Raw genomic sequence first — 26,704 nt, forward strand, 5'->3', positions numbered from 1 at the left:
GATGGGAGTTGGAGACAACGAGTATAGGCAAGTCTTAGAGGAGTTTTGCTGTAAAGATTAGGGAAACGGTACTACGTCAAGAGACGGTTGGTATTTATTTCCACGCTTTTAAGATGGGAGAATTAGCAAGTGTGACGACAGGAACAATCCTGTAAAGAGAGAAAAGGGAAGGGGGGGTGATAACTAAAGCAGTACAAGAGGTGATCGGATTTGATGGGTAGCAGATCCAGAGTCTCTGTCTCTGTCTCCCGTTTCAAAAGTCAATCCAACGTCCAGCTCCAGCTCGCGAAGTTCTAGTTTGGGCGGCCAAAAGCTGAGGTGGTTGAATGTGTGTCTGTCTCCACAGTACCCTCAGGGCCCCTCCAGAGGCTGCATCGAAGTCAACTTCGATGAATAGCTTTTCTCCATACACCTGCCGACCCTGGCCCAGGGCCCCGCTCTGCACCAGGTGAATTAGCCCGAAGAGACCCCAAGCAGCGACTACGCGGCTTGTTTCATAAAGGGGGGTGGTCCTAGGCCTGCGCTCTAGGATCCAAACTTTCGAGCACCAGCCCGGCTCCCTCCCTCGCTCCCCATGAGCTCCCGCACTTCCGGGGTCCAAGCCCGCGGAAGTGGCCCACCACAGCCACCGTAACCGAAGTCAGCTGATGATAAGTAGTTGTTGGAAGGACTGGGCCAACGCTTGGGGGTGGGCCCGAGAACCGAACTGAGTAGGGATTGGACCAAGAGCTCAGGGGCGGAGTTTAAGAGCGAACTCCAGACGGAAAGTGGACGGAGCTCAAGGAGGCGGGGCCTAGTGATGAAGCGGAGCGGTGATTGGGCCGAGGGCCGTGTCAGCGCGACGATTGGGCCGAGCGCTCCGGGGCGGTACTTGAGGGGGCGGTGCCGTGTCGGAAGTCAGAGGTCAGTAAATAGTGGTGATGTCATGCAGGCAAGATGGCGGAAGGGTGAGCCCGTCATCCAGCTCTCGGGCGTTGGGGCCTGAATTCTCCCCGGGTCGGGGTGCTGGGCCAGGGTCCCCGAGGGGAACAAGAGGCCAGCCCGGGAGTGGACGGAGCTGAAAAGGCGGGGTGGAGTCGCAGTGTGAGGGGGTGGGGAAGCGGTCTGCCAAGTCTCGGCCCGCGGACCACATCTGAGGGGGAAACTGAGACCCGATCATGCGCGGGCAGGAGTCGCACCGCAGGGCCGCCAGATATGTCTGTCTTCACAGGGAGGACGTGGGCTGGTGGCGGAGCTGGCTGCAGCAGAGCTACCAGGCAGTCAAGGAGAAGGTAAGCCCGGCGGCGCCCTTCCTCCGCCGGGGCCTCGCGCCGCCTCCTGCGAGCAGGTCCGAGCGGCCCCGCCCAGCCAGAGACGAGGCCCACCCAGGCCTTGTTGTTATCCCCTGTGGGTCTCAGGGAGGACTGACCCCGATTCACACCGGCGTGACACTAGCCATGGTGAAATACAGAATGTTACAAAGGCTGGAGCGACCTTTTTGTAGGAATCCATAGGAAGGGCAGTTTATTCCAGCTCAGGAAATTCACAGCTTCGTAGAAGAGAGAACCTTTGATTTAGGCCTTGAAGAAGAATTCTTCCAATAGAAACCTATTGCTATAGTCATCCAAATACCAGAATGCCACAGCCAGCACCCTCTGACAGGCCCTGGGGGTACAGATGCTGTCCTGGGCCTCACAAAGCTCACAGCCTAATGGGGAGGCAGCAGTCCCTGTGGGATGAGTGAGCCTTGGCTCTGCCAGTGGACAAGGCTGTCGTGTGTTTCTGTTCCACTCCATGCTAGTTTGTCAAAACCAGCCCAAGTGAATTGTGGAGGAAAAAAAAAAAGTTAATTACTGTTTACTTCAAGAAATTGGGGTGAGTCCTGCTTCAGGGCCGACTCCAGGAGGCTTCTGATCTTGGCTAAAATCCATCCTCTACTCTGGCAGCATTTTAATACCTTCTTTAGCCTGCATACTCCTGAATAGCCTCTCAGCTACAGCCTAGCAAATCTGAGAATCCCCTGAGTTGTTTAGGTTGTTGATGAGGACTAAGAGAATTTCACACTGAAGTTCAATTGAGAAGACCTCAAAGTACTGTTGAGTAATCTCCTGGGAGGAGAATCTGACATGTATTCAACAAGCATTGGGCAAGGACCTCCTGTGTGTTTCCCTCGGGACTGGACTTACCATAACTCATGAAAAGTAGATAGTTCGTTAGCTTCCCATCTTCTTTCTTGAGGAGCTCCGTGTTTTTGAAGCAAGGGTATGATGTTGTTTTTGCCTTTGACAGTTCCCCATTAGAAAGAGGGAACTTAATTTCTCTCTCAGCTAGTTACTGTTATGTCAACTTGGACAAGTTCTTTAACCTCTCTAGGCCTCAGTTCCTTGCCTGCAAAATGAGAGTATTGATAATACCTGCCTGATAGTACTGTTGTGAGGATTAAGTGATAACGTGTGTAAAGCATCAGGAACAATACTTAGCACACAGTGTGTAGTACATAAACATTAGTTATTTTTATTAAGTGCTGAGGAGGGTGCTGGGGAAACCTCTTAAACACAACCAGTCCATTTTTACTTCAATTTTTTCCTTGGTCTTTCAGTGCTCTCCTGGCCTTGCTCCCTTGCCTTCCTCTCCTGGATCCATCTAGACCACTCAGTTCCCAGGACCTTCAGTTCTTTTGCACCCCTTAGCATACATTGCCCTAGAGACTATACAGTTCTGACATGGTGCTCTAATCTACCTTCCTCTACTCCTTACCTTCTTCTATAGTGTATGTCTGTGTTTGCATTTACCCACAGACACTGATAGGGTCATATTGCTCTTTGGTCCAACGACAGATTCCCTAACTTTATTTAGGCCTGAGCACCCCCCCCCCCCCAAGCATCTTTTTCAGGCTCTGATTTGCTGTTCTTCCCCTTATCTTCAGGAGCTTTCCCCAAACCTAACTTCCCTCAGGTCCCCTATTCACCTACTTCCTCTTTCACCCCTAGGAGACAACCTCACCTCCTACTTTTTATATTTGAGGTCAACAGTATGGTCTTTCGGGCAGCCCCGGTGGCACAGTGGTTTAGCGCCGCTTGCAGCCCAGGGTGTGATCCTGGAGACCCTGGAGACCCTGGATCGAGTCCCACGTCAGGCTCCCTGCATGGAGCCTGCTTCTCCCTCTGCCTGTGTCTCTGCCTCTCTCTCTGTCTGTCTTTATAAATAAAAAAAAAAAAAAAAAAAAAAAAAACCAGTACGGTCTTTCATAACCACCACCACCCCCCCATTCCCTGCAGCCACCACATGTAAGCTTATCTGTAAACACACTCAGCTTCACCTACCACTTTGCCAAATCCAGTGGGTGGTTTTCAGCTCTTATCTTCCAGGGCCTCTCAGCTGCATTTGACACTAGTGATCACTCCCTCTTTCTTGAAACACTACTCCCTTGGCTTTGTGGTATGTTTCTCTTTCAATTCTCCACATCTCCAAGCTTTTCTTTCCTGTTTCATAACTTCCCTTTCCTGTCCCTTAAAGATGTGATGTTTGAGGGGTTTTGTCCTCAGCTCATTGCTCTGTTCACTCTACAAACTCTTCCTGGGTGACCTCCTCCATTTTCATAATACCATGACTCCTAGTCCTTTTCTCTGAGCTTTAGTGCTTGAGAATAGCTCCTGCTGGACAGCTATCCCAGATACCCCACTGTCATCACATGTTCTGCATGACCAAAATCATTATCATTATCATCATCATCATTCTAAACCTGCTCCGCCTTCCCCATTTTCTCTCTTAGTTGGCAGCACTGTATCTATGAGGTCCCCTAGTTTAGCAACCAGTGGCTCTTCCTTGATTCTTTCTTGCCCTCACTCAACACGCCGATTTAATCCCCAAATATACCTTTTTTTGCCTAATATTTCTTGAATTTGTCCCATCCTTTCATCCTGACCAGCTCTATCCTTATTCATATTGTTTTATTTTCTTTTCTGAATTATTATAGCAGCTATTATAGACTGGTTCTCCTAATCTTATCACTTTTTGGACCTGCCAGTCACTAGAGTGACCTATCAAAAATGCAGATCTTGTCATGTCCTACCTCCTTCAAACTCTTGGTGGCTTCCCATCACTCACAGGGCTGACCCAGGCCCACCATAGCTGCCCTTGGCAGCCTCTCCAGCTTTATTCCAAACTACTTCGGCTCTACCTTGAATGTTCATTAGGACTGAAGTGCTCAAAGGCCTCAGTAAACCCTGTGCCCTGCCATGCCCTGGCTTCTTTTGCTGACTACTCATTCTTTTAGGTGCTCAGTCACCAAGTCTTTCCAACTTCCTGATAATACATTGGTCACAACTCTGCTCTTGCACATTGGCCCTGTTATTTGAGCATTTTGCCTGGTGGGCGATGACCTTCTGGGCGATGACCTTCTTGAGGGCAGGCACCATGCCTGTTCATATTGATATTGGTCCCCTCAAAGCCCACAGTCTAGTGAGGGAGGCAGCCATTCATCAAATCATATGGTAATGGTTATATAATTGAAATAGCCCTGGTACATGTAAATTTAACAAGCAAGCATTCTCTGAGCATTTACTCTGTACCAGGTTCTATGTCACATACTGGGAAAGGATCAGTGAGCAAAATCACAGGCTCTATGTTCACAGAACTCCATTTATCCAGGAAGTTAGATACTGTATGGGTAATCATAAGCCTACGGCATGATAAATGTTAGAGAACATACAGATGCCCTGGGAAGCAGGGAGCCAACCTAATCTGAGATGGCATCAGGGAAGCTTTTCTAGGGAAGTGACATTTAAGCATAGATCTTAAGGAAGAACCAGAGTTAACCAGGTGAGGGGGTCTGTTTGTTGTTTTTGTTCACTTATGTGTTTTGAAGAGTTAGAATTGTGTGTTCAGACACCCTGAGGTAGGGAAGATGCTAGAGCATTTGAGAAACTTGCAGAAAGCCAGCTAGAGCTCAGTGAGGGACACAGTGGTAGAGTCTGCCAGAGATGAGATTATGCGGGCTTTGTAAGTGAAGGTAAAGATTTTATATTTGCTCATAGGATACTGTGTAAGCACTGAAGAATGTAAAGCAGGGCCAACCTGGTCGGCTCTGACTTCAAAGCTCCTAGCAGTGTCACAAGGAGGTAGTAGTAGAGGTATCTGATGCAACCTGCAAGAAATCCACTTAAAAAGAGCAGGTTGGGTGATCCCTGGGTGGTGCAGCGGTTTGGCGCCTGCCTTTGGCCCAGGGTGCGATCCTGGAGACCTGGGATCGAATCCCACGTCGGGCTCCCGGTGCATGGAGCCTGCTTCTCCCTCTGCCTGTGTCTCTGCCTCTCTTTCTCTCTGTGTGACTATCATAAATAAATAAAAATTTATTAAAAAAAAAAAAAAGAGCAGGTTGGCCTAGACCAAGGTGATGGCAGAGTGGATGGAGAGAATTCATAGCTGACCCCTCCATCCCAATTAAGTAGTCCTAAGTCTGAAATGGAGACATGATTCCCTGCTCCCAGAGAAGCTTCTGGCTGATAGACAAAACTGCCCCATTCAGAGACTTCCCAGGCTGATGAAAAACAGGCAGTCACTTCCCCAAAGGAAAAAACCACCAGAACCCTCAAAAATGCTAAAACAAAACAAAACCCCCATACACACAAAAACAAAACTGCAGCTGATTATCCATCTATAAAATGAGAGGGCTTTCCAGGGAGAACACAAAGGTAATCTGGGAAGGTACCCTAGAGTGGGTAAGGGTGAAACAAAGCAGGGAAGACTTAAGACCAGAGCTGAAGGCCTGCTGTCTCAGGCCATCTGAGCATTTGGGTGGGAAGCAGGTCATTCTAACAGAAGCAAAAATTCATTCTGTTCTACGGATGAATAGAATCCTGGAGTAGTAGAACCAAGAAGGCCTTGGAGAAAATCCAATCCATTATTTCTCTCAACACGCCCTTTGTTGAATGTAAAACTCACACATCTTTTTACTGGTATTAAATTGTCAAGAATCCCTTGTAAGTGCTTTCTAGACTATTGCTGTTACTAATGGAACATGTTAGTAAACTTTCCCAATAAATTTTACATATTGCCTCATATTTCAACTGAATCTTCCTATAACAAAAAAAAAAGTAAAGGTAGAAACACTTTCCTTTGATAAAAAAAAAAATCACATCTTTTCTTCATGTTATGTGAAATTCGAAACAAATGTCATGACTTAAGGCATATCAGAGCGATGTGTATCAGACTCTGTTTTGTTTTTATTTTTATTTTTATTTATTTATTTTTTTTAATATTTATTTATTTATGATAGTCACAGAGAGAGAGAGAGGCAGAGACACAGGCAGAGGGAGAGGCAGGCTCCATGCACCGAGAGCCCGATGTGGGATTCAATCCCGGGTCTCCGGCATTGCGCCCTGGGCCAAAGGCAGGTGCCAAACCGCTGCGCCACCCAGGGATCCCTCTGTTTTGTTTTTAATCTACATTGCCCCTTCCCCAGCCTGCTCTTGAACCACTGACTTAGGCCACCTCCCTCATTTTATAGGAGAAAATCAAGACTAGATGAGAATTATGTGTGGCCTCAGAGCTTTTAAATGCCTGGGCTAAGACTTGTCCCCATTCTCAGAGCAGCAGGAAGTCCCTCTGTACTCTGCTTTTCGGTTATCCCAGGTAATGGACTTGGGACAAGCAGGCATTGTTTCTGTACCTAGGCTTCCCGTGTCACTTGAGTTTTCCATGTGTCTGTCTGGGACAGAAGCAGCCCAGGGCACAGGAACAAAGGGTGGTGGAGCCAGCCGGCCTGTCATCCCTCTCTTGTCTTCCCATAGTCCTCCGAAGCCTTGGAGTTCATGAAGCGAGACCTGACAGAGTTTACCCAGGTGGTGCAGCATGACACGGCTTGTACCATTGCAGCCACAGCCAGCGTGGTCAAGGAGAAGCTCGCTGTGAGTACTGCCTCCACTCTCTGAGTGGCTGTCCACAGCTGGACCTGCCCTGGGACCCTGGTGGGGACGCCCCAGACTTTCTACTATTAAGTGATTCTTTTCCCCATAGGCTTCCACTTTGAATTATGTCTGTCAAGCAAACAAGCTACATAGAATAAGTATTAATAGACTTTCCCATTTCTGTATTGTTTTAGCACGTTTTCCTGTTAACAAAGTCATTCATTGTAGACAATTTAGAAAATACATGTAATTAGAAGAAAAAGACCTGGAGACACCCATAATTCCATCTCCCACAGACAACAACTGTTAAAATTTGGGGATATAAAAAAATTGGGGGATATATTTGTTCTTTATATCCACTTTCTTTGTCAAAACTGGAATCAACCAAATATCATGTTTTGTAACCTACTTTCTGACTTAATCATTGCAAACCTTGCTCTCCAGCATCATAAATGGCCTGTTATTTTGTTTTCTGGGTTCAAACAGTTCCAAGTTTCCTACTGCATTTTTTTCTAGTACTATAAACAGAGCCACAGTGAACATTGTGATTGCTAATCTTTATCCTTCACATTTTCTTTATAATAAAATACTGGAAGGGATCATAGGATGAGTACAGTTTTAGGCCTTTTAATATTTATTGCAAAAGTACCCTCCAGAAAGGTTGTGCCAACTTATATTCTTACTGGCCCTATTTTTATTAAAGATGTGTAGCAAAATCTTGTGAGACAGGAGTTAGATTCTAAAGTCATTGTGAAAAGTGAAAATTGTGTAAATATTGTGTAAAATTCTGTAAAATTTTGTTGTGTAAAATTGTGTTGGATATCTCTGCAAATCTCAAGCTTCTGATGAAATACAATACACAGGTTTTACATGAACAGTTTCTCCTTTAGTATTGAGACAATTGCACTTTCTTCGTTTGGTCACCAACTTAACCAGTCACCTTGTGATTAGAGACCATGATATGAAAAACATGTTTTGGAGTTCTTTTAGCCAACCTTATTTGGTTGACTCTTATAAAATATTGTCTGCCTGCTAATCAGAGCTACTGATGAGCATGAATGACAAGTAGTAATCCTGCTAAACTGCTAGAGTCCTGCCAGTAGCAGAGATGCCACTCATTTCTTCCATTTATTTATTCCTTTTTTTCATTGAGCAGATATGATTGTATACCTGTGCTAGCATGTGGCAGGCACTCTGATATATCCCAGGTGTAAAATGCTTGGGTAGCTTCATCAGGATTAAATATTATGGTTTCCTCAAGGTTTTTAGAGCCTGGCCCTATCAGCATCTCATCCCATGTTTGCTTTGAGGCCATTTGGACCAGTGTGGCTCAAGCTTGGTGCTCCTCTTGCCCCTTCTAGATGATCCATACATTGTTCCTCAGCTGGTCCCAGGTTTGCCTCTAGGAAGGAGTATCTATTCTCATGCTGTCCATATTTCCTCAACCTTTCATACGAAATGTTCTACTTCCTGAACAATGATGATGATGAACTTGTACTATTACAATACTGCTCTTTAGTAAATGTTTGTTATATGCCAGGCATTGTACATGCCTTATCCTTTTTATTTTTCACAGCAGCCCTCTGAAGGAAGTCTGTTTATCTGCATTTTACAGATCATGAACCAAATTCAGAGAGGTTTAGGTCTCTAAAACTAGTACCTTTCCCACCACTCTGCCCATAGGTCCTCTTCCCCACTGAATGTGTATGGCATGCATCCTCTCCTACCAGTTTTTGATCAGCCTGACTGGCGTTGAAATTTTAGTGAAACAGCCAGTCGAGGAGTTCTACTCTGACTTACACAGGCTTACTGGGGCTGTGTTCCATACCCCCATCTGGTGTATGGAGACCTGGGCTGCCTCTGTCTCTCTCCAGCCCCAGAGATGGGGTGAAAGGCTGCAAGCACTTCCCTGCCCACCCTTCACTTTTGCTGCCAATGCCTCACCACTCAACACCCCATACCCTAGATTGCAGCCTATTCCTGAGCCACTTGTTTCCTCTGCTCACTTCTTTCTGCAGACTGAAGGTTCCTCGGGGGCAACAGAGAAAATGAAGAAGGGGTTGTCTGACTTCCTAGGGGTCATCTCCGACACCTTTGCTCCCTCTCCAGACAAAACCATAGACTGCGATGTCATCACCCTGATGGGCACACCCTCTGGTACAGCCGAGCCTTATGATGGCAACAAGGTATTCATCAGCAGCCTCCCCTGCAGGTGCCTACCAACACTGGCTTCTAGCTTCCAGTGTGCACCCACAAAAGTAATATGTGTTCAGGCCAGAAAGTAAATAAACATATATGACTAAATTGGAGAATTCTTTAAGCAAGGAGATAATGATTCCTAAATCCATAATCCCATCCCTCGAAGACAACCACCAATTTCCTGTTGGGGGTCTAACCTCTCATTTCTTTTTGCTTATAAACATTGGTAAAGATAATTAGGACTTTTTCTTTTTAACCAAAAAAGGCACTTTATACATGTACTTTTATAACCTGCTATAAAAAATATATAAAAAATATTAGCATCTTTCTTAGTCACCATCATTTTAATGTCTTTAAGTCCTTGCAAGTGAAGATAACAATTATTCAGTCATTTCCCTAATGTTGCATACTTGGATTCTTTTCAGCTTTCAGACATAATAAGGAATGCTGTACAGGCATGATATTCCCAACATTGTGGCCAAGGCTGATTTCTAGTGGGAATAAATGTATGGGGGGGGGAGGATATCTTCAGAGTACCTAGATCACAACAGTGGTAGGATATTTCTTCTACATTTTATCTTCTCAGCATTACTTGTTATGGTTCATAGAGTGTTTTCTCCTAAATTCACAGTTTGATGTCACGCAGTTTGGCCTTTGAAGCATTTTGCCACATTGAATTTCCATTCCAAACATAATGATTTTTCAGGCATTATCTTTCAGCACTAGTATTAATACCACACTTAGTGAACATTTGAGTGGAAGTGTGAAGCTTCTTAAATTGTAGGATTTAAAATTATAATAGCAGTGAATCACAAAGCTACTTGCTGAAGTTCTGGTGCAGATAGCCAGCCTTTCCTTCACATAATGCTGAGGAAGGAAGGTGAGATTTTCTGTTTTGGAGTTCCTTAACGGGAACACAGCAGATAATTCATTTGGCAGACTGGCTGTGAAATTAAGAAATTCTTTTTTTTTTTTTTTAAGATTTTATTTATTTATTCATGAGAAAGAGAGAGAGGCAGAGACATAGGCAGAAGGGAGAAGCAGGCTCCCCAGAGGGAGCTCAATCTGGGACTCGATCCCGGACCCCAGGATCACACCCTGAGCCAAAGGCAGACACTCAACCACTGAGCCACCCAGGCATCCCAAGAAATTATTATTTTTTGTTTATTTGGGGTCTTTTTCTTTTTTAAAATTTAAATTCAGTTAATTAACATATAATGTATTATTGGTTTCATAGGTAAGAGGTCAGTGACTCATCAATCTTACATAACACCCAATGCTCATTCCATCACATATCCGCCTTAATGTCCATCACCCAGTTACCCCATCCCCCACCCCCCCAAAATTAAGAAATTCCTTTTTTTTTTTTTTTTTTTTAATTTTTACTTATACAGAGAGAGAGAGAGAGAGAGAGAGAGGCAGAGACACAGGCAGAGGGAGAAGCAGGCTCCATGCACCGGGAGCCCGACATGGGATTTGATCCTGGGTCTCCAGGATCGCGCCCTGGGCCAAAGGCAGGCGCCAAACCGCTGTGCCACCCAGGGATCCCAAGAAATTCTTGATGAATGATTTTAACTTGGGGGAGCTACTTTACTTCAAAATTTGCCTATAAATTTGGACTTTATTAATATATTTGAACTAATGTTTTTCAAATTCCAAATATATATATTTCAAATTTCAAATATAATTCAAAAGCATTTTTACATACAATCTTGTAGTCTGCTTACACTATTTTCTTAGTTCCCAAGGTAGAATACTAGGGAAAGACCATTTTTCTGGAAGCCCCAGTTTTGCACTCCTAGCCTGGTACTCCCCTCTCTCTAGCCATAGGGTGAGCTGATAAGTGCCCTGGGGGTCTGGCAGCCAGCAGAGGAGAAGCTGGGTTGAGGTTGCCTTCCAGTGGGAGTAAATGTATGGATAAAGGACGTCTTCAAAGCATCTGAATCAGCAACAGTGGTAGGGTATGTGGCAGAGGGGAGGTGTTTTCTCTACGCACTCTAGAATTTCTGTTCTTTGTTTCTTACAGGCTCGCCTCTATAGCCTACAGTCAGACCCGGCAACCTACTGCAATGAACCAGATGGTGAGGGGGTAGTGGTGAGGGGGCAGGCTTGCAGGGAAGGGAGATGAAGAGGGTCTGGGCTGAGCACCCTGCTGTCTCTGATAACGTTGGCCTTAGCACCCCCTGGCGGAGGGAGCGGAGTGAGGCTAGAGTGCACCTTACGTTTGGTGTGATGAATTGACCCCTTTTCCTCCCTCAACCTGGACTGTGTTCATCCCAGTCTGCAGAGACTTCATGTCACTCCCTCATTCTCCGCTCAGGCCCCTTCCCAACCCTGCTGCCCCACCTGCCTTCTCTCTGGCATTTGTTGGCCAAACCCCTGCCATGCAGCAAGCCAGGCTGGGAACTAGAGCTCAGAAATTAATCAAACCCTCACCCCGGTCCAAACCTCCAGGAGCCTCCTGTTAGGGAGAGAGAAGCAGGAAACTATGAAATAAAGCAATGACAGGAGGGATCTGGTGCTTCTTCCACAGAAGGGCAGCATGCAGCTCAACCTGGGGAACCTAGGATATGACACTTAGGTTGAGGTTTTATGAATGGAATAGAAGTAAACTAATTTAGGGGGCACCTGGCTGACTCAGTCAGTGGACCATGCAACTCTTGATCTCAGGGTTGTGAGTTCAAGCCACACACTGGGCACGGAGCCTACTTAAAAAAGAAAAAAGAAGTAAACATTTTACTTTTAGCAGTGGGGGGAAGGGTGTTCAAGCGTGGCAGCAGAACATTTGAAGTTTTGATACTGAGGAAAGCCGCAGAGGTGCATGTGAAGGAAGGAGGCCATGAGAACTGCCAAGGGTGAGGGGACAGATTGGAAGGGCTTTGAGTGCCAAACTAAGAGGTTTGTATTTTGTTCTAAATGCCACAAGGTAGTGGTTCTTATTTTTTTTTTTTTTTTTTTTTTTTTTTAGTTACAAAGCCCTTTAAAAACCTGTTGAAAATGACAAGCTCTCTGCAAAATTTTATAATGCAGTGGGGGAATCCTTTGACCCTCTGAAGCCCATCCTTAGATCCTAGCTTAAAAAGCCCTCCCACACGTGAGTGGCTCAGTTGAGCATCCATCCTACTCTTGGTTTTGGCTCAGGGTTATGAGATCAGGGCCCTGAGATCAAGCCCGCTCTCTGGGCACTCAAAGAAGAGTCTGCTTGTCCCTCTGCCTCTCCCAGCCAGCTCACTTGCTCTCACTCTCCCTCTTTCCCTCTAAAATAAATAAATAAAATCCTTTTTTTTTTTTTTTTTGAGATTTTATTTATCTGTCAGAAACAGCATGAGAGCATGAGCGAGGGAGCAGCAGGCAGAGGGAGAGGCAGGTGGAGAAAGAGGCAGGCAGAAAAAGAGGCAGGCTCCACGCTGAGCAAGGAGCCCAATGCAAGACTCAGTCCCGGGACTCCAGAATCATAATCTGAGCCGTAGGCAGACAACCAACTGAGCTACTCAGGTGTTCCAAATTAAATCTTTAAAAACAAACAAAAAACCCTCCCTAGAGGAGTACCTGGCTTTCTTAGTCAGTGGAGCATGCAATTCTTGATCTCAGGGTCATGAGTTCCAGGCCCACATTGCGCATAGAGTTTACTTAATAAGAAAAAATATGTACTAAATTAAAAATAAATCAAAAGCCCCCCCACACACCCACACAAAATGCCCAAACTAGAGAATTACTGAAGGGTTTTGAAGCCTGAGGTGATAGGTGATTAGATTTTGCATCTTGTAAAAGACATCAAGCATGGTTGTAAAGGGTAAAATAGAGAAAGACAGAAGATGGGCTGAGTGGGTAGGAGGCTTGATAGGAATCCTCACTCAGGGGTAAAAGCCAGAACCGAGGCAGTGACAGGTGGAATGAAGAGGAAGGTGTGCATATAGAAGACACTGAGAAAGTGGAATCCAGAGTGATCAAATAAAGGAGGAGTTCAGGAGGGCACCCAGGGTTCTGGTGGATAAGTAGGCAGGAGAGCTTGGGAGGGAAGAAAATGAGCATACATTGGGTTTGCTGTACTTGAGCAGGTAGAAGTGTCCAGGGGACACCTGGACCTCTGAATCTGGAGCCCAGAAGGATAGCTGGGGCTGCAAAGACAGACTGAGTTGTCAGGAGAGGAAGAGGTTGAAACTTGTTTAGTGGAGCTTATCTTAGGAGAAAACAGATAATGAGACAAGATAAGGAAAAAGGAGCCCACTGAAGACTGATGGATGGAACAACTGGAAAGGTGGGAGGAAAATCACAAAAGCCTGGGAAGCCAGGAGAGAAAAGGGCATTCACAGGAAAACAGTGGCTCCCAAGATCAGAAGCTGGGTTGGTCACATGAGGAAGGGCAAAGAAGTAGCCTTTAGACTGGCAACATGGGGCCCCTGGGGACCTGAGAATAATAGTTTCAAGTAGAGGAGGGGGTTCGGTAGCCAGGTGGATTGGGCTAAAGGAGGAGCAGGTGTGTGAGAACATGTAGACTGCAGCCTGTTCTAGAGACCACTTAAGTGCCATGCCATGATATCAGTGGGGCTGCGTACCCCAACACCCTTGCTGACCCCCCCATCTTTGGCCAAACAGCTTTGAAAATAACCTTAAGCTTTCCTCACTGTCCATGTCCAGGCTTAAGTGTGTTTTATGTAGGCCCAGTGTTCTTTCTCCAGACTCAGGAAAATGACATCAGTGTCTATCCCTCTGCAGGACCTCCAGAACTGTTTGATGCCTGGCTTTCCCAGTTCTGCTTGGAAGAGAAGAAGGGGGAGATCTCAGAGCTTCTTGTAGGCAGCCCCTCCATCCGGGCCCTCTACACCAAGATGGTGAGGGCCCAGCTGGCTGCAGGGAAACCCAGCTTCAGTTTGAGGTGTTGGGAGGTTGGGAGGGACATTTTATTTAGAGTCACTGCAGAATCACCTGGCTCACAGAGCAGTCAGAGATGCTCTAGAGCCAGACCAGCCAGGTCCTGAGCCTAAGAAGCCACATGGGCAAAGCTGATTTGCCAGACTTCTGGCAGTCGTGTGAGAAATGGAAGGGCTAGCAAAGCCTGATGAAAATTCTTTTCTTCCTCCTTGGTCAAGTTGGGCCAGGAAGATGGGTCTAGGGATGGAGGGTGTAAATGCTCTGAGGAAAACTGCTTAGCCACTAAACCACATCTGAAATCCAGAGCAGCTGGGAGTAGGCTGATAAGGCTGGGGACACAGACCTTATACAACTTTTCCCAAAGTCTCATCTCCACTGTCCCCTCTCTCCAGGTCCCAGCAGCTGTTTCCCATGCAGAATTTTGGCATCGATATTTCTATAAAGTCCATCAACTAGAGCAGGTATGCTGGCCTAGCCTGGGGAGGTGCTTCACTCGGCCCTTGGGGAAGCACACTGGATTTTGTTGAGGGAAGAAAGGGCACAGGGTACCAAGAACTCTGGTGTCAGGGCCAGGGTCCTGGAAGAGCATGCCCTGACTTCGTTGGTTATGTTTTCTCCCACACTCAGGAGCAGGCCCGGAGGGATGCCCTGAAGCAACGGGCAGAACAGAGCATCTCTGAAGAGCCTGGCTGGGAGGAGGAAGAAGGTAAGAGAGATTGAGAGGTGATGAGCAAGTAACGGGTCCTGTCCTGCCTGTGGGGACTGTCTGGCTGTTATGTAAGCACTGGAGAGACCTGGCACCTAGGGAAATATAGGGCATATGTATACAGCATTCGTACGTGCTGAGGATAGGCTCAACTAACAAGGAAATGTTTGCCTGGGCTGGTGGAATTCCTGGTTTAGGTACAGAAATCACATGTGTCAGGGCAGCAGGATTGTCCTGCCAGCCCATGGACTAGCCACTTCAGAACCACCTGGGATGCTTATTGAAATTCCAGATTCCCTTCCCCCCCGTTCTAAATAAGACTCTGTGAGGATGTGGCCAAACTTGTTTTTTGCTTCATGCCCAGCACTGAGCCCAGCACGGAGCTTGAACTCATGACCCTGAGATAAAGACCTGAGCTGAGATTGAGAGTGGGACGCTTAACCAGCTGTGCCACCCAGGCACCCCCAAACTTGTATTTTTTTTTTTTTTAACAATTTGGTCTTTTTTAAAAGATTTTATTATTCATGAGAGACAGAGAGGCAGAGATATAGGCAGAGGGAGAAGCAGACTCCCTGTTGGGAGCCTGATGCGGGACTTGATCCCAGGACCCTGGAATCACGACCTGAGCCAAAGGCAGACACTCAACCACTGAGCCACCCAGGCATCCCCCCCACTTGTATTTTTAACAAGCTCCCCTGGTAAAGTCCATGCCTAGCTAAGTTTGGGAACTGTTGGCTTAAGGAAGTAGCTGAGCATCCTCTATGTGGTAGCTCAGCTTAGGATGGTATGTTAGAGCCACCTGCATGCTGTTAACACATTTATTAAGTGTTTTTTTGTTTTGTTTTGTTTTGTTTTATGATAGTCACACAGAGACAGAGAGAGAGGCAGAGACATAGGCAGAGGGAGAAGCAGGCTCCATGCACCGGGAGCCCGATGTAGGATTCAATCCTGGGTCTCCAGGATCGCACCCTGGGCCAAAGGCAGGCGCTAAACTGCTGCGCCATCCAGGGATCCCAAGTGTTTTCTTTATTTAGAAAAGTTCTTTCTTTTCTTTTCTTTTCTTTTCTTTTCTTTTCTTTTCTTTTCTTTTCTTTTCTTTCTTTTCTTTTCTTTCTTTTCTTTCTTTTCTTTTTCTTTTCTTTCTTTTCTTTTCTTTCCTTTCTTTCTTTTCTTTTTCTTTCTTATTTATTTATTTATTTTAGAAAAGTTAAGTGTCTTGTCCAAGATCATACACTGAGGATATAGCAGAACCTGTCCTGAATCCAGAACTGATTCATTGTCAAGTCTTAATTTTCTAATCTATAATGCCATCTTGGGCTGTGTTGCCAGAAGCTGTGTGTCCACCAGACATATGCTAGGCCTTGAGGCTAGGAGAGACTTTGACCAACAGGGAGTATCTGCAGATGAACCATGATGGGGAGAGGGTGAGGAATCCGGCCCCCTTTAGTCTTGATTAGAGGCTTTGGGAGGAATATTCAGAGCTCCAAGGTTGTCTTGGGGCTGACCAGGGCACATAGCCCTCTTCCCTTTTCTCTCTCAACAGAGGAGCTTGTGAGCATTTCACCCACATCTCCAAAAGAGGCAAAGGTTTCTGTGGCCAAAACTTCCACATCCCCTGAAGGAGGACCTGGCCTCCTGAGCCCCTGTGAAGAGAATCCAGTGACTCCAGCTGAGCCTCCTAGAGAGGTGACTCCATCAGAGAGCAGCGAGAGCATCTCCCTTGTAACGCAGGTTGCCAAACCTGCCACTGCAGCTGAGGCACCAGTGCTGCCCAAGGACCTGTCTCAAAAGCTTCTAGAGGCATCTTTGGAGGAACAGGGCCTGGCTGTGGATGTGGGTGAGACTGGACCTCCGCCCCCAGCTCAGTTCAAGCCCCACACCCCTGCTGGCCGTCCCACTGGCCCAGAGCCCAGGCCTCCAGCCAGAGTAGAGACTCTGAGGGAGGAGGTACTCACAGACTTACGGGTGTTTGAGCTGAACTCGGATAGTGGGAAGTCTACACCCTCTAACAACGGAAAGAAAGGTAAGTCAAGGCCAAAGCCCAGAGAGTGGGGGGGAGGGGCAGGCAAGAGTTACTACCCCTTAAGGCAGCCTTGTGCCCTCACCCCTTGTGAGGATTCCAGGAGCAGTTGTCCTTCATTTATGATACTGATGATGATGACAGCTGCTACCTACTAAGGATTACCATATATCATCCATTTAATATATACCTATTTTCTGAAATAAGGGTGCATCTTACAATTATTGGGGTTTCAGGTTCAACAAAATAAGGTTTGTGCCAGGTTAGTGTGATTTATTGCATTTAATTTCTCATTACATCTCACAGCCCAGTGAGGTCAGTATTACTGTCCTGTCTTACAGATGAAGGAAGTGAAGCTCAGAAATGTTAAGTAACTTGCTCAAATTCACATGGCCAGGAAGTGGCAGGCCCAAATTCAGACCTGGGTCTCTCGAACTCAGAGCCCATGCCCTTAGCTACCACGCTATGCCAGTTTCCATCCATTTGGACAATTCAGCCTTATCCTGGGTTGGAAATCCCCATGACATTGATTGAAGTCAGGGTCTTCTATCCTGGATGACCTCAGGAAAGTCATTTAGCTTCCCTAATACTGCATTATTATGAGTATGAAATATATATAAATAAAACTTACATTAGTTGAAAAAAGAATAAAATGAACACTCATGAACTTGTGACCCAGCTTAAATAATAAAACTTTAGTTTCTTATCTGTATAATGGAATTTTAGACTGGAGCCTGTTTATCCAAAGGGAACCTCTCTAATTCCTGGAATTAAAGGACAGTGATAGCTCTGGTGTTGACTTTTTTCCCCACATCCAGAATACCTCTTCAGAGAGAGCTAATTGTCAGCAAGGCTTCTTCTCTCTCTCTCTCTCACTCTCTCTGCTGACACATGGTACCAGTCAGCCACAAAACTTGCCCAGCAGGTGAGCCCAGGCCTGCTGGTGCAGTGAGAGACTGGTTTGCTACCCTAGAAGGGAAACTGGCCTTACCCCACCCATATCCTGCTCCCTGATAGAAACGGTGGGGTTTCCAGTTTCCAAAACAATGCTCCCCTTCTGGCTCTGATTCAGTGAGGTCATCCATTGAGCTCCTACCTCTCTTTATGAGACACTGAGGAGGGAGGGGCAAGAGCTGCAGTCTTTATGATGAAGCATGAAGCAGTATGGGACAGACTTGGTGCTGGAGGAGTTCAGAGAAAGAAGGAACCTCCGGGCATCTGCAGTTGTTTCACCGAGGAGACAGGCGTTGTAGAGGAGAGGTGGAGAGTTTGGGGCAGGTGCGGGGGAGTGGTAGTCTCGGCTGAGGGGCCCACACAATCCAGATAGCAGAGGCCACTGAGCAGATTGAAGGGGCAGTGACGAAAGCACACTTTGCTTTCATCAGGAGAGGGAGGAACAAGAAGGGTGGATGGGTTAGCTCAGAAGTAGAGCTTAAGGACTTAACCTTATGCCAAACTTGGAAGGTTGGGCTTAATGTCATAAAGCAGCATGGCACGCTGCTCACATTATATGCCTGATCTATACTAAGAACTTTACATGTAGAGGCTGAGGGCTCAGGCACTGGGCTTCAGACAGTTCTGGGTTCAAATCCCAACCTTGCTCCTAAGCCGTATGACTTCAGAAAAGTTACTGATCTTCTCTAAGCCCCATTTATTCCTCTATAAATCAAGGGTAATTGTTTCACAATAGGGAAAATTTCAGGGAAGAAATCAGAGTAGAGCCATTCTTTGGGGAAATGATAATAAGGAGCCATCTCTGAGCACTTTCTATATGTCTGTATAGCTCTGTGCTAAGCACTGGATATGTATGCCACTCAGTCTTCACAGAAGCCTAAGAGATCTGGGTAATTTTCCCCATTTCTTTACTGGAAAGAGATCAATCACTTACCTACTAATTATTTGGGAAAGTGGAAAAGGAGGTGATGGACTCAAAAGGCGGTGGAGGTTGCTGGCCAGGTGGTACTAAGGGCCCATTCGAGGTAGTAGTCATGAATTTTAAAGATACCAGTCAGCACTGTATGTAGGTGCAGGCACAGAATAGATGGGGAGTTGGATTGAACCAGGGTTCACATTTAGCCCGGGGAAATTGGTGGAAGAAAAGAAGAGTGTCCACAAGTATAGGCAAGAAGTGATCAGAATAGTGGCTCATGGAATCAGCTGGGGAAGGGAGGGATAGACAGTGAAACAACTGGTTGGTTAGAGAACTGTAGGCTCCATGGGGAATTGGGCTACAGGAGAGCAGGATTAGAAAAATGAGTGGTGGGTTGAAATGGGACGAAATGAGATTATGGGGAAACTAGCAGGAGCTCTTCATCACCCTGCTCTACTGCCTCTGACCTACTTAGGGGTTTGCAGAAGACCCACCAGAAATAGTTGTAGTCACTTAGTCAGGGGAAGCCTGGGGTATTGAACTGGGGGAGCACAGTGGGAACAGTAGATGCTAGAGTAGAGAGAGTGAACCTTAAAGAATGAAGGCTTGGAGACAGTGACTCCTTTTCCCTCTTATGTCCATATCCTTAGATGACATAAGAAAATTTGGTCCCTGCTAGCAGCAGAGTTTCTTGGGGTAACCTAGCCACAGGATCTCCCAAGGTTCTAGGGCAGTCATTGTCATTGCAAAGCGGCTTCCCACCTGCATTTTGCCCCAAGATCTGTTTAAGAGACTGGACCAGCAGGGCGGGGGAAGAGAGATGGGGACAGGTCTGTGGCCTGCAGACTAGAAGGAGCCCTGGGCTCAAGGCCCTCCTTCACCAATGACTGACCTAGGAGTGGCTTTTGCCTCCATTTCTTCTCTGGGGAAGCAGAGTTCCAATTGAACAGAACAAAATGAGCTAAGTGACAGCACTGTGAGGTTAGTAATCACCTGAAAACTCCCCTTTCTTTAAAAAAAAAGAAGAAAAAAAAAACCAGTAAAACTCCATCATGAAAGCTTAAATTGTTTTGGCACAGATCAGTTCTCTGCCATGTGCATAATGGAGGTCTTAGTACTCTTGTTGTGTGACAGGAAAGGATGGTGGGAGGAGGCACATGGCATAGAAAGCCTCAATTCTTATCTCTGCCACTTGAGGCCTTCATTTCATCATCTGTAAATTGGGACTGTTAATACCCACCTCAGAGGGTGGATGTGAAGCACTCCAAAACTGAAAGCTGATACTGTTTTCCACCCCTGGAAGGCATTTAAAGCCTGAAAAAGAGTTTCAAATCCCTGGAGGGCAGCCTGAGGTTAGGGAAAGCCATCATGGCCACAGCTCTGGGATGAGGAATCAGCCAGGATTCCGGCACCTAACCCAGAGGAGCCCTGCACTGACAGATAATCAGGTGCCACCAAGTGTCCCAAAGGCATAGGAGACTTAGGTGTGGAGTCTGAAGAACTGGGTCTTGGTTGCCAGTCTGCCCTGGAGGCCTTGGGACCACATGCAACATTACTTACCTCTGAGTCAGTGCCTTTAACAGCCCCTTTTGTTAAATTCCCACTATGTGTACATGTTACATGCACCACACATTGATACCTCTAACCTTAACACTGTTGTATCTCAGAACTGCAGGCCCAGGCCTACAAGGAATCACCCAGGTTCCTATTTATAAGGCAGAATTCTGGGCCACCACCTAGACCTGCAGAATCAAATGAGGGGGGTGGGGAGGCAGGCATCTGCATTATCTCCTCCTGTGGTTCTCTGCAAAGAGGGTGGTTTTATCCTTATTTTATAAATAGACTGAAGCCCAAAATAACTTACCCAAGACTGCACAATAGATAAAAAGTAGGGATTCCACCCAGGTCTGCATGACTCCAGAGATTTTGATCTTAAGAGGATGCTTGTGGCTGGCCAGGTGGTTAGGAAGGAGAACAGTACAAGACCCCTTATGACAAAGGTAGGGGCAGGGCTTGGGGGGGGAGTTGTCAGAGCCTGGGTGCCTGCTGAGTAGCAAGCTGAAGAAGCAGCAAGGGATATGTTTACAGGTCATGCCAGTGGGAGATCAGGGACCTACTTTTTCTCTTTTTTTTTTTTGAGAAAGAGAGAGAGTGCAGTAGCGCAGGTGGGAGGAAGGCAGAGGGAGAAGCAGTCTCCCTACTTCTAGGGAGTAGGGAGCCTGCTGCGGGGCTCAATCCCAGGACCCCTGGAATGTGACTCGAGCTGAAGGCAGACGCTTAATCAACTGAGCCACCCAGGCGCCCCAGGGACCTACTCTTTTTAAAGGTGCTTTTAATAGATAAGAAAAAAATACAAAGTAGTATGTGTTCATTTTAGGGGGGAAAAACCTTTTAGATTTAGACGCATCTAAACATGTTCATTTTAGGGGGAGAAAAAAAAAACAGGAAAATTACTCCCTGACCTCATTACCTAGAGGTAACTTTTGTTAGTATTTTTGTGGCTATGTTACGCACCTTTTCTCTATGTGTATAAGGATCTGTGAGCGTATTTTTTAATGGAATCACATTGCTAATACACTTTTTTTTGCATATACTTTTTAAAAAAACTATATTTATAGTTTTCTTAGTAATAGCTTTCACATGTACATTTTTTTTTAATGCTGCCTATACCAAATATGAGTGTTTAGAGCAGTGATTGCTAAACTTAGCAGGCATTAGAATCACCTAGAGCAGGGATTAGTAGACTTTTTCTATATAGGGCCAGATCACAAATACTTTAGTCTGTTGGAACTACTCAGCTCTGCTGTCGTTGCAGGAAAGCAGCATGGGCAATATGTAAACAAATGGCAATGGCTGTGCTCCAAAATGTAATTTCCCAAAACAGGCAGTAAGCTGGATTTGGTCCACACACCATAGTTTGCCAACCCTAGTTTAGAAAAAGGGTCCATGAATATTTTATTGAGCCCAGACTATACTCGAAGTAGTTGGCAGACATAAGAAAGGAAAACAAAGATCCCTGCCCTCAGGGAGCTCACATTCCAGTTCTTCTATGAGTAGACAATAAGCACACTAAGTCTTATGATGTGACATATTTGAAAATTGATAAATAGAATGGAAAAAAAGAACAAGGAGAGCAGAGTGAGGGGAGTGGGTTGTAGTTTATTTATTTAATATTTTATTTATTTATTAATGAGAGACACAGAGGGGGGTGGGCAGAGACACAGGCAGAGGGAGAAGCAGGCTCCATGCAGGGAGCCCAATGCGGGACTCGATCCTGAATCTCCAGGATCAGGCCCTGGGCCGAAGGCAGCGCCAAACCACTGAGCCACCCGGGCTGCCCTGGGTTGTAGTTTAAAGTAGAACAGTTGGGATCCCTGGGTGTCGCAGCGGTTTAGCACCTGCCTTTGGCCTGGGGCGTGATCCTGGAGACCCGGGATTGAATCCCACGTCGGGCTCCCAGTGCATGGAGCCTGCTTCTCCCTCTGCCTGTGTCTCTGCCTCTCTCTCTCTCTCTCTCTCTCTCTATCATAAATAAAAAAATAAAAAAAAATAAAAACTTTAAAAAAATAAATAAATAAAGTAGAACAGTTGAGGTAGGCCACAATTAGATGGGAGGATTTGAGCGAGGCTGTGAAGAAGGTGAGGAAGTTGGCCCGTGGGTGTCCAAGGAGAGAGTTCTAGGTACAAGGAACAGCCCATCCAAAGGCCCTAAAAGCCGAAATGTGTCTGGTGTGTTTCACGAGGAGCAAAGTCAGTGAAGGTAGAATGGAGTAAGAAGAGGAAGAGAGGTTCATTGTTTATGTCTTCTGGAAGATTTCTGTGGCTCTGGGGAGCCTCTGGGCCAAAGTGCATCTCCACTCAAGTAGCTTCCTTTTTCTTACTTAACAATTCTAGACTATTTTGCCATGTGTATAAGTGTTCTGCAGTCTAATGTTTAAAAGGCACATAATGTTTTATCATGTGACTACACCATTTATTTATTTTTGTAATTCCTTATCAGTGAACTCTCAAGTTGGGTTTTTAAATTTTCATTACTATAACAGCACTACAATGAACCTCTTATTGGCTAAGTCTTTGACTGAATCCAGAATTTTCCCTTAGAATAGATTCCTTTTTTTTTTTTTTAATTTTTATTTATTTATGATAGTCACACACAGAGAGAGAGAGGCAGAGACACAGGCAGAGGGAGAAGCAGGCTCCATGCAGGGAGCCCGATGTGGGATTCGATCCCGGGTCTCCAGGATCACGCCCTGGGCCAAAGGCAGGCGCCAAACCGCTGCACCACCCAGGGATCCCTAGAATAGATTCCTAAAAGTGGATTCACTGAGCCAGAGTGAGAATAGAATGTAAGATCTTTGATTTATATTTGCCAGCCCCTTTTAAAGAGTGCTATCACCCCCAGCTACAAATTGTTCATACATACCCCTTCCTGCCTTTCACACTGTGGATCATGATTCCAGGCTCAAGCACAGATATCAGCGAGGACTGGGAAAAGGACTTTGACTTGGACATGACTGAAGAAGAAGTGCAGATGGCACTCTCCAAAGTGGATGCCTCTGGGGAGGTAAGTGGGCCTGGCTGGCCTCAGGGAAGCAAGCCCAGTGACCCCAGTATCTGAGGATTCTCCCCATCAGGCCCAACTGTCCCTTCAGAGTGGATCCCTATTCCTTTCTGAGATGGCAGCTTCAGGAAGGGTGCTGGGACCTCCCACTCAGGCCCTGAATAGTTCCGATCAGCAGGCTCTGCTTCCCCTCAGTTCCAGGTTGGATGGTGGGAGAGTTTCTGACATTAGCTCTGCATGAAAGTCACGTGAGGAGCTACTAAAAAATGTAGACTCCAAACCCCACCCCACATCTTCTGACTCATGGTCCCCAGGAATGGGACCTGAACAGATTTCTGGCCTTGGGGCAAAAGACTGTGTGATCTAGGGCAAGTCACTTAACCTGAGCCTCTGTTTCCTCATCATTGAACTGGTCCTAGAAGCTTGTAAGCTGTGATAGATAATGCACGTAGACATGTTAGGCATTGTGCCTAGGACATGGGAGGACTCAGTGAACATTACTAAAGCCCCCACAAAACCCAGTCCAGCTAAAAGCTCAGAGGCCTTACTACTCTTACTCTTCATTACCTGCTAGAATCAGGAATGGGTCATTTTGAATGAAAGGCAGGGAAAAAAGCTCTCACAGATAAGAAGTGACAGGACTGAGGGTCCAGCCCAAACACTTGATTCAAGTCAGTGTTTCTTCCAGTGTCACACAAGAACCACATGATCCTTCCATCATATAGCTCATGAATCTGCTATATGAGGTGAACAGATTAGAGAGACAGGCAGGGCCTCATTTTTCATACTGGAAAACTGAAACCTGGGGAGAGATAGAGGCCTACCCAAGAGTCTTTGGCTCCTGTGACCTCACTATATCCAGGCTGAGAAGGCCCATGATCACCTATCATGTCACAGGGGCTTGATGCCTTCTGTATCTTCATAGCCCTCTGTAAAACCAGATGACCATATACTTACTTCAGCAGAGTCATTCTATAACCTATCATACCAGGGATCAGCTGAGAGCAGGCCACTAGAAAGTTCCCTGGGGAGACTTCAGCTGGGGGAATAGGGTGCTAGAGCCCCTAATGAAGACACTGTGAGCACCTGCAGTGCAGTGCCACCTTACATCTCATCACAATGCCACTCTCAAGTTCTCCTTAAGGGACTGACCAGCTTGGTTCCTAGAGACAGGGTGTCCCCTTCTAGCATCCATTATTGGTCAGTGGAAGCCTTTTCTTTAGTTCTGGAATGATCAGAGCAGCAGACCTGCCCCTTAGGCAGAGGGCAGCTCTGCTCCCCAGACACATTCCTTAAGACAGTGGTTCACTCTCATAGAGGGCAGGAGGGTATGGCTCAAGGCAGGACTTGGGCATGGGGTGGGGGTGGGCTGCTGTTTAGGGGAGGGCTATCCAGAAATGGAGGCAGCTAGGGGAGGTGGGGTCTGGGCTTGACTCAGAGGAGTAAATATGTGTTTGTGCTCTCCATTATCCCCTCCTGTCTGCAGCTGGAAGATGTAGAGTGGGAGGACTGGGAATGAGGGGAGCCAGAGCGTACAGCTCCCCCACCCACAGAACCTCCCACCCCTTCGCTCGTCTCAGCCCAGCCCTGGAAGACACTGACTGAGAATGTTTCCCCAATGGCCTCTGTCAACCAGAGTTCTGGGCACAGATTGTGGGTGGCTCCTTGCTGGTCCTTTGGGCCTCTGCTCATATCTGGGAAGGGGCTCACTAAATCCAAACCAGAAACTCTGACTTGTGCCAACTATAGGATGATTCAAGGGGGAGGAAACCTACCCCCGACACCAGAAGAGCCTACATTTCTCTGCTGAACACCCACTGTTCTTGGGGACTCTTGCTGGGAAATCCCAAGGGATAACTCTAGCCCTTCTACCTGTGTAGACAGATGCTAAGCACCAGTCTCTTGGAGGAAGCTGAGACAACACTCTGTCCCATCCATAAGCAGGCAAGGAAGGTCATCCCACCTGTCCTTGACTAGACAGGGATGGCTAGCACATTTTGGTTCCTAGCCCAGTGAGTAAGAGGCATTCGTCTCTGGGAAACTTGCCTCTCTTTGGGGATCTCCCCCTCCCAGGCATTTTCCATTCCCAGAAAGGTTCCTTGTGGTTCCGAATCTAGAGACCAAACCCTGAGTCCCCACCTCCTTCCTTTTGTCCAGCCCAGGCTGGTATGTCCCCATTGCCTCTCCCAGGGCTTCTTCATGTCAAATGCACCCAAGTCCTTAGCCCAGCTGTGCCACCTGCAAGAGTCTGCTCTTGCATTTCTTCCCCTCCCCAAGAAGGGAGGGGGTCACTTCAGGCCCTTCTGTGCATTGCCTGGCGGGATACCTTGTCCAACCAGCTACCCACCTCGACCTCCCTGTAGCTTAGGACACAAGCCAGCTACCAGCGGTACAGAGCAGTGATCAAAGCCGAGTACTTACACCTCTGGTAAGCCCAACTTCTCCACCTCAACCCTTCTGCTTCTTGAAGGGATATGCTGGGGGTGAACCTCTTGAGACTCTCATCAGGCTTCTTCAAAAGCTCTTCCTCCTGAAGACAGACCCAGTCTTTGTGGCTCTCACCCTCACTCTGGTAAAGCTGTTCCTCTCTTGGGGAAATGAGGGGCTGCAGGAATTCCTGGAGACCCTGGTGCTTCATGATGCTGCTCTGGTGATTCTTGTACATAATCTGGTGTATTCACCAATGATTTAAAAGGATTGTGGTCAGATATGCCAAGAGAGTGGTGGTCATTTCCACTTCAAACCTTCAGTGAGGGGGTGGGATGTAAAGAATGTTGAATCTTTTTTTTTTTTTTTTTGACGGGATGGGGTTTTTCTCTTTGTAATTACTTCTTTAGTTTAATTAACCTTTTGGTTGTTTGTGCAATATTATATATTTTAAATTATAATGCATCTCCCCAGAGTATTTTGTAGCCAGGAAAAGAAAAAAGGAAAAAAAAAAAAAAAAGATTCTAACAGCTGTTAGTTTTGTAATTAAAAAAGAAAGAAAAAAGAACTTTGTCCTGAACCTTTTCCAGACTTGCCGTTAATAGCATTAAAGAGATTCAAAGAAGCTGGAAGGGTGTCTGGGGGTCTCTTCTTGTCCCCAGCAGCAGCTGCGCTGGAGGCAGGGCCGGACAAACACAGAATGCAGGGTGGCTTCTGCGTGGAGCCTAAGGAAGGGGCAGGGATGGCAGGAGGAGTGGTCTGAGTCACGAAGAAGTCCCTCATCCTTACCTCAGACACAGCTTAGACCCTGGGGTAAGGCAGGGAACGGCCCCCAGCAGGCCTCCCACCAAGACAAGGAGTCGAGAAGCCATCTCTGCATTCCCAGTGCTTCTGCTTTTATTTGGAAAGGAAGTTACAACAGCAGTGGTTCCACTGCTCTCGGGTCACTTTTCTCTTCTCCTCCCCCACCCTGTGTACGATTCTGGGGTCTATTTTTAATTAACTTGAGTGAAACACCTGTGTGAAAATCACTTGTTAGCTCTAATAAAAGGGAAGTCTGAATGAGGCCCTCTGGTTGCATGAAGATCTTTAAAGGGAAAGAGAAGTAAGGCTCGGGAGGGCATAGGTAAGTTATAGGATAGAAGTAAACTTAATATATATA

General features: G+C 46.5%; 1 protein-coding gene across 2 annotated transcripts; it reads left to right on the top strand.

The window, feature by feature from the left end:
• The first annotated feature begins 560 nt into the window (after nucleotides 1–560).
• BSDC1 (BSD domain containing 1) lies at nucleotides 561–26,608 on the top strand. 2 transcript variants are annotated; one of them, XM_072827252.1, is made up of 11 exons: nucleotides 561–903; nucleotides 1,211–1,271; nucleotides 6,771–6,887; nucleotides 8,906–9,073; nucleotides 11,113–11,167; nucleotides 13,803–13,918; nucleotides 14,351–14,419; nucleotides 14,586–14,664; nucleotides 16,208–16,687; nucleotides 23,015–23,118; nucleotides 24,602–26,608. In XM_072827252.1, the coding sequence occupies exons 1-11, from the start codon at nucleotides 800–802 to the stop codon at nucleotides 24,632–24,634; spliced, it is 1,386 nt and encodes a 461-aa protein (XP_072683353.1). In that variant the 5' UTR covers nucleotides 561–799; the 3' UTR covers nucleotides 24,635–26,608. The 2 variants fall into 2 exon arrangements, with proteins under 2 accessions (XP_072683353.1, XP_072683354.1); XM_072827253.1 differs by having other exon boundaries at nucleotides 901–947.
• The last annotated feature ends 96 nt before the right edge of the window (nucleotides 26,609–26,704 follow it).

The sequence above is a fragment of the Canis lupus genome, chromosome 5, assembly GCF_048164855.1.
Source record: "Canis lupus baileyi chromosome 5, mCanLup2.hap1, whole genome shotgun sequence".
Classification (NCBI taxonomy): domain Eukaryota; kingdom Metazoa; phylum Chordata; class Mammalia; order Carnivora; family Canidae; genus Canis; species Canis lupus.